The sequence below is a fragment of the Coregonus lavaretus genome (assembly GCF_964263955.1).
Source record: "Coregonus lavaretus genome assembly, chromosome: 9".
Lineage (NCBI taxonomy): Eukaryota > Metazoa > Chordata > Actinopteri > Salmoniformes > Salmonidae > Coregonus > Coregonus lavaretus.
Window position 1 is genome coordinate 30,755,174 of NC_139996.1, and position 10,987 is coordinate 30,766,160.

Sequence of the window (10,987 nt, forward strand, 5' to 3'; positions counted from 1 at the left end):
TCGTCGTCCCCGGAGTACTAGCTGCTGCCGATCGATGTTTCGGTGTTTGTCTTGTTTGGTCTTTATTGTTTACACCTGTTTCCCATTATGTTGGATTGTATTCCCTATATTAACCCCTGTCTCTCATTGGTACTTTGTGTGTTATTGTTTGTTGGATTGTATTCCCTATATTAACCCCTGTCTCTCATTGGTACTTTGTGTGTCATTGTTTGTTGTCATTCCGGCAGTTCTGTATGTACGGGTCTTTGTGCTTTCCTCTCTGTTTGGAGGTTTGTTGTTTGTACGTTGATTTTACTGTGTTCAGTAAAAAACGTTGCCAGCCGCTCTGTGTCCTGCTTTTGACTTCGCTACAGCATACACGTCGCGTCACAGAATAACACACCACCATGGAGTCAGCAGGAGCGGCGGTGCCAGCTGGATCACTGGAGGAGCGCGTTATGCAACAAGCGGCCATGATCCAGGATCTCGGTACCGCCATGGAAGGGGTGATGAACACCTTGAGGCGATGGGAAAGAGGAGGTTTGCCCACACCTCCTCCAACGATACCAACACCATCAGCTATACTCATCGCTTCACCTCCGGAGTCCAGTGGGATTCGGCTCTCGCTCCCGAGGGCTTATGATGGCACCGCGGCCGGGTGTTAGGGTTTCCTGCTCCAAGTGGAACTCTACCTGGCAACCATCCACCCGGTGCCCTCGGGATACGAGAGCGTGTCCGCCCTCATCTCCTGTCTGTCCGGCAAGGCACTGGAGTGGGCCAACACCGAGTGGGGGGGAATAGATCCCGCTACAGTCAACTATGCAGAGTTCACCCGCCGCTTCAGGGCGGTGTTCGATCATCCCCCAGAGGGGAAGGCGGCGGGTGAGCGTCTGTTCCACCTCAGACAGGGGAAGAGGAGAGTGCAGGAGTTCGCAATGGACTTCCGGACTCTGGCTGCCAACGCGGGATGGAATGAGAGGGCCCTCATCGACCACTACAGGTGCAGCCTAAGGGAGGACGTTCGTCGGGAGTTGGCCTGCAGGGACACCAACCTAAGCTTCGATCAGCTGGTGGACATGTCGATTCGCCTAGATACCCTGTTGGCTACCCGCGGACGTCCGGAGTTGGGGTCGTCCATTCCATCCCCCAGCACTTCCGAGCCGAGCCCTATGGAGCTCGGGGGTGCTGGTGCTAGGGAGACGAGGAGAGAGGCCGTCCCCTGCACCAACTGTGTCCGCAGAGGACACACTGCGGTTCGGTGCTGGGGAGGGTCTCCTAGGAATCGAAGCAGTAGGCAACGCACTGATGAATCATTCCAGGTGAGTAAGCACCCAACTCACCCAGAGCTCTCTGTTGTACATATGTGTATTAAAGTTGTGTTTCCCGAGGTTTCTTCTCACTCCCAGCATAAGGCGCTAGTAGATTCAGGCGCAGCTGGGGATTTTATCGATCGCCGGTTCACGTATAAGTTAGGGATTCCTATTGTACCAGTTGATGTGCCCTTCCCCATCCATGCCCTAGATAGCCACCCTTTGGGGTCGGGATTGATTAGGGAGGTCACAGCGCCACTTAAGATGAAGACGCAGGAGGGCCATGAGGAGATTATACAGTCGTATTTGATTGACTCTCCTGCGTTTCCCGTGGTGTTGGGGCTTCCCTGGTTAACATCTCATGACCCCAACATTTCATGGCAACAGAGGGCTCTCAAGGGATGGTCTGATCAGTGTGTCGGGCGGTGTGTAGGTGTTTCCGTAGGGGCAACGACGGTGGAAAGTCCGAACCAAATTCCCACCATGCACATTCCTCCTGAGTATGCCGATTTGGCACTCGCCTTCTGTAAAAAGAAGGCGACTCAATTACCACCTCATCGACAGGGGGATTGTGCGATAGACCTCCAGGTAGGCGCTGCGCTTCCTCGTAGTCATGTGTATCCTCTGTCTCAGGAGGAGACGGCAGCTATGGAGACATACGTCACCGAATCTCTGAGACAGGGATACATACGGCCGTCCACTTCCCCTGCGTCCTCAAGTTTCTTTTTTGTGAAGAAGAAGGATGGGGGTTTACGCCCGTGTATTGATTACCGTGGTCTCAATCAGATTACAATCAAATACAGCTATCCTCTCCCTCTGATTGCTAGTATGACGGAGTCATTACACGGGCGCGATTCTTCACAAAATTGGATCTCAGGAGTGTCACGCCCTGGCTCTGGGGACTCTTATATGTTGAGCCAGGGTGTGGAGTTTCTATGTGTTATTTTCTATGTTGTGTTCTAGTTCGTGTCTTCTATGTTGGCCAGGGTGGTTCCCAATCAGAGGCAGCTGATTCTCGTTGTCTCTGATTGGGAACCATACTTAGGCAGCCTGTTGGCACTTTTGTTTTGTGGGATCTTGTTCCGGAAGGTTTGTGTTGGGGTTATTTAACCTAGGACTTCACGTATCGTTTGTTGTTTTTGTTCGTGAGTGTACTAATAAAGTATGTACGCCTATCACGCTGCGCCTTGGTCTGCCTCTTATGACGATCGTGACAGAAGATCCCACCTCGACTGGATCAAGCAGCGTGACGAGGAGAGAGGATGGACGTGGGAGGAGAAGAGTGAGAGTCTGGCGAGAGCCATGGAGGCCATGTTCACGGGGGAGAGACAAGCCCAACATTTTTTTAGGGGGGGCTCACACCGTGGATGGCGAGGCAGCGGGAGGCCGCGATAGAGCGGTTCGGCAGGTTTGCAGAGGAGGCCGCCAGGTTACGGGGGCCACTGGTCACGAGGGAGAAGGAGAGTGTAGAGGCACGGCGAGAGGTACTGGGGTGTGTTACCAGTCCGGTCCGGCCCGTTCCTGATCCCCGCACAAGGCCAGTGGTGTGTGTTCCCAGTACGGTCCGGCCTGTTCCTGTCCCTCGCACCAAGCCTGTGGTGCGCATCGCCAGCCCAGTCCGGCCTGTTCCTGCTCCCCGCACCAAGCCTGTGGTGCGCGTCGCCAGCCCGGTCCGGCCTGTTCCTGCTCCCCGCACCAAGCCAGTGGTGCGCGTCGCCAGCCCGGTCCGGCCTGTTCCTGCTAACGGACCTTCCCCCCTCCCAGGGGAATACCACGATCTTGGTCGTTGTGGATCGGTTTTCTAAGGCCTGCCGTATCATTCCTATGCCAGGTCTTCCTACAGCCCTACAAACGGCCGACGCCCTGTTTACTCACGTCTTCCGGCACTACGGGGTGCCTGAGGATATAGTGTCTGCTCGGGGTCCCCAGTTCACCTCTAGAGTCTGGAGGGCGTTTATGGAATGTTTGGGGGTCTCGATTAGCCTTACCTCGGATTTTCACCCTGAGAGTAATGGGCAGGTGGAGAGAGTAAACCAGGATGTGGGTAGGTTTCTGTGGTCCTATTGCCAGGACCGGCAGGAGGAGTGGTCGGGGTATATCCCCTGGGCAGAGATAGCCCAAAACTCACTCCGCCACTCCTCCACTAATCTTACGCCTTTTCAGTGTGTGCTGGGTTATCAGCCGGTCCTGGCACCCTGGCATCAGAGCCAGATCGAAGCCCCTGCGGTGGATGAGTGGTTTCGGCGCTCGGAGGAAACATGGAACGCTGCGCATGTCCATCTGCAGCGGGCTATCAGACGGCAAAAGGCGAGCGCCGATCGCCACCGCAGTGAGGGTCCGGTTTATGCACCGGGAGATCGGGTCTGGCTCTCGACCCGAAACCTGCCCCTTCGCCTGCCCTGCCGGAAGCTGGGTCGGCGGTTTGTGGGGCCATTTAAAGTCCTGAGGAGATTGAACGAGGTATGTTATAGGTTACAACTGCCCATTAATTACCGCATTAACCCCTCGTTCCATGTGTCTCTCCTCAGGCCGGTGGTAGCTGGTCCACTCCAGGAGAATGAGATACGAGAGGCTCCTCCGCCCCCACTAGACATCGAGGGGGCTCCGGCGTACTCAGTCCGTTCCATCGTGAATTCGAGGCGTCGGATGGGGGGTCTGCAGTATCTCATGGAGTGGGAGGGGTACGGTCAGGAGGAACGGTGCTGGGTCCATAGGAGGGACATCCTAGATCCCTCCCTGTTGAGGGATTTCCACCGGAGTCATCCGACTCGCCCTGCTCCGCGTCCTCCTGGCTGTCCCAGAGACCGGGGTCGGCGCACGGCTGGAGCCGCGCGTCAAGGGGGGGGTACTGTCACGGATTCAGCCGAGGCTGCTCCTCCTCCTTGCTCGGGCAGGCTTCGGCGTTCGTCGTCCCCGGAGTACTAGCTGCTGCCGATCGATGTTTCGGTGTTTGTCTTGTTTGGTCTTTATTGTTTACACCTGTTTCCCATTATGTTGGATTGTATTCCCTATATTAACCCCTGTCTCTCATTGGTACTTTGTGTGTTATTGTTTGTTGTCATTCCGGCAGTTCTGTATGTACGGGTCTTTGTGCTTTCCTCCCTGTTTGGAGGTTTGTTGTTTGTACGTTGATTTTACTGTGTTCAGTAAAAAACGTTGCCAGCCGCTCTGTGTCCTGCTTTTGACTTCGCTACCGCATACACATCGCGTGACACCTCTCTCATCTTTTTAAGTGGGAGAACTTGCACAATTGGTGGCTGACTAAATACTTTTTTTACCCACTGTATGTTTCTTTGTGATATTGCAAAAAGAAGAAAAGGGCCAAAGCTTTGCTTGAAAGCATGCCTCCTATTCTGTTGACAAGTACCCAATAGAAGACCTAAAAGCATGTCTGAAACATTAGCTTTGCCTATAACGTAGCTGAATCATTAAGAACAGACATATCAATGAAGCGAAGTGCCTTGATCCTGTTCACATTGAGCTCTCTTTCTGTCATTAGTGGGATTAATAAATTGGATTTGAGGAGAAATCCGACTCTGTGAATAATTTTTCCCTTCGTAACTACCTACCATGGGAAAATGTTGAACAAAAGACTGTCTTGAAGAAATAACCCACATTTTATCACGATGAGGGACATGCATGAATTTAAACCATTAAAAATATTCTTAAATATGACACTTTCATTAGTGTTTCTTAATAGCACGTGTATCTGTTTACACCCTCACTTTGCGTTAAATCCTTACCTGCCTTGTACTGGTAGGAGGATTCATTTTGTAGGTATTTAATCTGAACGGAACAGTTTTATTTGTTCCATCTGTCATGTTCTGCTCATTCTGTCTGGGGGAGGCTGCTATTTTCTAATCAACATGGTCAAATATTCCTACATGTCTTTGTATTCAGAGGCTTTTGTTTCTTTACTGACTGGTGATTTAGATTGTGGCTAAACTTGCTACTGTACTAGTTGCTGTCGTTACAAGAAAAGTAATTTACATACTATATGGCACAATATTGATTCCAGTATTCCATTATTTTTTTAGAATGAGTATTTAATTGCAGTAAAGGAAAATATACATACATGTATACTTATCCCAAGTGTTTTCTACAGTACAATGATTGAGCTACATTACATTAAAAAATGTTTTTTTTAAATAAATACAAACAAAAACAATTACAATTGTATTAATTCCTGGATCCCTCCCATCTTGGTGACAAACCATATGGACATGTAAAGTACTCACGTAAAAAATAAAAAAGTGATGTTTGTGTATGAAAGTAATTATTAAGTGCTTGCCCTATACAAGTTGATTGAGGGTTGAGGATAATAGTAATTTAATAAAAATAATATTGCTCTTTGTGAGCCAACTTTTGCACCTTTTACCAGACAGCCACAGAATCTCATTGTACTCTGGCCATCATATTCACATGCATTTCTTTGAAAAAGTATTCAGTGTATGGAGCAGCTTTAGGACAGTTACAGTAATTAATTGTTTCCTTGTAAGTAATATACAATATACAATCCCTGTGGACAGTGTGCTCCATCCAAGTCAGTCCTGTCCTGCAGCAGCCAGCCACAACTACAGCAATAACTTTGGGTACTAGTCTCCATTTCCACACCTGTATTGTTTCTGCCCTTCATTGCCCTGTCTGAACCATAAGGCAGTCTCTGGAGATCTTTGGCACACACAAGTCATGTCAGACCCATACATTGATTACAATATATAATGTCTTCCTCTCTGTGCCCTAGTATCACAGCGTATCTGTCCATCTCCTGGCAAAAACTGCAGACATGCTTTTCACTATACCCTTGATTCCAGCTGGCTTCTTAATGGATGACTTGGACTCCCGTATCCTGTCTATTAGTCCATGAAACACCATGAGGACACTGTGGTAGTTCTCAGCAGCTGTAACCTCATAGAACTGGCAGGCTGTGGTGAGGGCGAGCAGTCTGCCCTCCTCACTGAGGACTGTCCGTCTGTGATTCAGGTCCCTCTTGTTGCCCACGATCACTATGGGCACCTTGTCCATGCCCAGGTAGTCCTTGGTGGCCTTGATGGACTGGATCAGCTTGGTGACAGCGTTGAAGCTGGCCCTGTCACAGATGCTGTAGACCAGGACAAAACCATCTGCCCACTGGACTCTCTTCTTATATAGGGAGGTCTCCATGGACAGGTCCTGGAAAAGGGGAAAATAATATATACAATTGATAAAGGCTTGCTTGGATCAAAGAGTGATAGATTTTGTATTGGGAAAGGACCAATCGTGGGATAAGTTAGTCCATGTAAGCCCTATTTCTCTGGGCTGATAGACATGATGTCCAGTCACTGTGGCCCTGCAGGGTGCTAGTAGAATGCAGTGGTGTAAAGTACTTATGTAAAAATACTTTAAAGTACTACTTAAGTAGTTTTTTTGGGTATCTGTACTTTACTATTTATATTTTTTACAACTTTTACTTCACTACATTCCTAAAGAAAATAATGTATTTTTTACTCCATACATTTTCCCTGACACCCAAAAGTATTTTGAATGCTTAGCAGGATAGGAAAATGGTCCAATTCATGCACTTATCAAGAGAACATCCTTGGTCATCTCTACTGCCTCTGATCTGGCAGACTCACTAAACACACATGCTTCGTTTGTAAATGATGTCTAAGTGTTGGAGCGTGCCCCTGGCTATCGATAAATAAATAAAAAACTAGAAACTTGTGTCATCTGGTTTGCTTAATATAAGTAATTTGATCCTTAAGTATATTTTTGCAATTACAGTACTTTTGATACTTAAGTACTGTATATTTAAAACCAAATACTTCTAGACTTTTACTCAAGTAGTATTTTACTGGGTGACTTTCCTTTTTACTTGAGTAATTTTCTATTAAGGTATCTTATCTTTTACTCAAGTATGACAATTTGGTACTTTTTCCACCACTGGTAAAATGGGATTCATGTCGAAGACAACCAGGCACTTCTTGGCAGTAATACTCACTGCAGTACGGGGAAATGGAAGTATCATAAATCTGTGTCCCATACAGGCACTTATAAAGTAGCCTATGAGTAACTGAAGTGCTCTGTTTAAGTTGCCAAATATGCTCAATGCCTGCAGTCATTTCAGAAGACTGAATACAGTAGCTTTGCCCAATGCCATATAAAACCAAAATACAGTATCAGACATCATTATGATAGCACATGAAACAGAATAAATGTTAACGTTTTGTAATACCTGATAATATGGTGAATCCCAGATGTTAAAAGTTATGTCCCTTCTTTCCACAACAACATTGTGGCTGTAGATTGATTCTGAAAGGAATTAACATAAGTATTCATTTAGTTGTACAGTATACAGTAGTAAAATGTTTACTTGATATTACAATAGCTGGTGATGACAGACAAACTAAACTTACCAACATCCCCATATTCTCCAATGAATCTTCTAGTTAAGAAGCGGACTGTCAGCGCTGTGAAATAATTATCATCATCATAGTTTTTACCATGTGTATTTTGAGGAAAGAAATTGATTCAGTCAGCAATGCCAATTAAGGAAAAACAAATATTGACTAAAATGGTCCACTGATCACTGTAGACGTTCGAATACAATGCACAAATTATAAATAATGAGAATAATTAGAGATTTGGTCTTACCAGATTTACCAACCCTGTCTGTCCCAAGAACTACTACATTAGCATCCACTTTTAAAGCGTTCAGTCCTGTCATGATTCTGGCGGCTGTTTATTGGTCAGACTGGATCAGGACTATTTATATAATGCTGAGAGCAGCAGAGAGGAGTTTTATGTCCCAAAGAGTGGTGCGCACACTAGTTAAAGGGGCGTGGAAATATACTCCACACCATTCAAATCTGAAACATGCCATTTTATTGAGCATAGCCTACTGACTGTTTATGCAGAAAACTATTGTTTTAGCGTAGAACATGTAGGCATACTTTTGCCGACTTTTGAATAACAAACACATTTCAGCAAACATCTACCTCACATTCCTTTTTAAGTTTGTGGATATACAAATGGTATCTTCCAAATGGCAATTATGTATAACATGAGGAGATAGCTAATGTCTGGTGAGGATCCTAGATTTGCATACAGTATTGGGGAAACTGTTTTGGTTTAGTATCGAGTGGTGTAAGCTAGTCTCCAAAAACTAGCTGTAGTCTCTAAAAACACCTGTACACACGTAGTTAGGCAGTGCAGCTTTAAGGTACTGATTACTTACCAAGGATAATCATGGAGTTAAATGACAAAGTAAAACGTGTTTGCGTGCAGAGAGTGGAAACTAATATTTTGCAAGTGTGCGTAAATCATACAGTAGGCCTACAGGAATCATTTTATGTACACTGTACACTTACTATCTGAATGTGATTTTAGTTCCCATGTAACTAGCTGACAACAACTCAATGAAACTATTGAGTTGTTTGTAACAGCTAATGTACTATCCCACTGGGCATAGACGTCTATTCCACGTTGGTTCAATGTAGTTTCATTGAAATGACGTGAAAACAACCATGATTCAACCAGTGTGTGCCCTGTGAGATGTAACCAAAAGTGTGGTGTGATATTATAACCAACCACTAGATGGAAGTAAAACATTTGATAATCAGTTATATGACTAGCCCACTGTAGACCAGTTTTCTTTAGGGTTTGGGGCCCTGTAGAATACCTTATTTTCCCTGATAATTTACTGTTGCTCTGCCTTTGGTCATGGACATATGCTTAAAGCTAGAATCCTTAATTGAAGCAATAACGAAGTGGTCACCCCAAGTCTGTTTTGGTAAAAAGCTGAGAGATGGCCCTGGAGAAATGTAACCACTCTCAAATTCATAATATAATAATAATATATGCCATTTAGGAGATGCTTTATCCAAAGCGACTTACAGTCATGCTTGCATACATTTTACATATGGGTAGTTCCAGCGGGAATCGAACCCGCAAGCGCCATGCTCTACTGACTCAGCGAACTCACCATTCATGATATGAAAATGATAGTTTTAACCATGTTTTGAGGCTATAAAGTTTTTTTTAAATATTAACTTTGTTTACAAACATTGGAGTAAAACAAGCTTATATTATGGGTTCTGATGGGGTGCGACAGTTGAACTAAGCTCATGAGGAAAGAATCAGTGGGTATATCAGTGGCAGTGGGTATATCAGTGGCAGTCGGTGCCGTTTAAGATGAGGGAGGACGATTATTTTTTCATGAGCATGGCCTTATTTCTATTACAGCATATTGGATGACTGTCAATCATATTCTATTCACCCAGCTCAATGTAACATCGATAGGTTTAGGCTACTACATGATACTCACATTTTTCCTATACCCATCATGATGTTGCTACAACCTAGCCTAAGAATGAAAGTTTACAACGTAGGTGCACAGGTTGAGAGTAATCAAGGTGACAGACAGTGACACATTCAATAACGCCTTGCACACTCTTGCTTGCATGCAGCTGATCTAGGGTGTAATCATTAGTCCAACAGTAGCAAACGAGAGTTTGGACAAATTCAAGGGGCGGCAGGTAGCTTAGTGGTTAAGAGCGTTGTGCCAGTAACTGAAAGGTCGCTGGTTCTAATCCCCGAGCCAACTAGGTGAAAAATCGGTCAATGTGCCCTTGAGCAAGGCACTTAACCCTAATTGCTCCTGTAAGTGGCTCTGGATAAGAGCGTCTGCTAAATGACTAAAATGTAAATGTTAATATGTTTCTCCCTGTTTCATTCCATTTGCTTCTGTTTAAGAACATTTTTCAACAGAATCGGGGGGAAAAATACACCCCTGATCACACATGCAAACACAGTTCACTTTCATAGCAGCCACATACAAACAGCATAATCCCTTTGATTGTTGTAGCTATAATTCCTTCTCACGTCTACACGCTCTCCTCCTCTCACCTTTTCCCTTCGCTTGTGGACTTCAGTGCACAACACTTCAGCTGTCTGTGACCAGGCGAAATAACCTTTCCAAGCCAAACCTTCATATCATAAGTAACCGCTAACCGCTACACACAGCCTACATCGTTGTCACCATATTAGCTAATGTCAAAGTCAACATAGCTACTAAAACTAATGCACTAGTAAATCCATTACAATCAGGTAATACAGTGTACAGTCAGCAAGGAGTTTAGCAGTTACACCGGTGGGCCCCGGTGGCAATACATTTATAAAACCAAAAGCTTACCTTGACTTGGAAGAGTTCCAGTGTTGGATATCCATAGCCAGCTTGCTAACATAGCATCCCTCTGTATGAGCCGGGTGTTTGAGTAGGATAAACTAGCTAGCTGCATTCGTTAGGGAAATGAAAGAGAAAGTTGGGGAAAAAAGACAACAAAATATAGCTAGCTCTCTCTCACTCTCTTTCTCTCTTACTTCTCCTTCATTTTTGAAGACATTAATTTGTTCTAAACTATTGTCTTTCTCAACTCACAACATTGTATGCACTGCAGTGCTAGCTAGCTGTAGCTTATGCTTTCAGTACTAGTTCAATTCTCTGATCCTTTGATTGGGTGGACACATTTCAGTTCATGCTGCAAGAGCTCTGATAGGTTGGAGGACGTCCTCCGGAAGTTGTCATAATTACTGTGTAAGTCTATGGAAGGGGTTGAGAACCACAAGCCTCCTAGGTTTTGTACTGAGGTCAATGTACCCAGAGGAGGACGGAAACCAGCTGTCCTCCGGCTACACCATGGTGCTACCCTACAAGAGTG

The 10,987-nt window shown here is 45.6% G+C and overlaps 1 protein-coding gene across 1 annotated transcript; it reads right to left on the reverse strand.

The window, feature by feature from the left end:
* Positions 1-6,035: 6,035 nt before the first annotated feature.
* LOC311134541 (ras-related and estrogen-regulated growth inhibitor-like protein) lies at positions 6,036-7,995 on the reverse strand (the record flags this gene model as incomplete). The annotated part of the gene is made up of 4 exons (XM_084168241.1): positions 6,036-6,461; positions 7,504-7,580; positions 7,685-7,738; positions 7,923-7,995. The coding sequence occupies 4 exons, from the start codon at positions 7,993-7,995 to the stop codon at positions 6,036-6,038; spliced, it is 630 nt and encodes a 209-aa protein (XP_084024367.1).
* Positions 7,996-10,987: the final 2,992 nt, after the last annotated feature.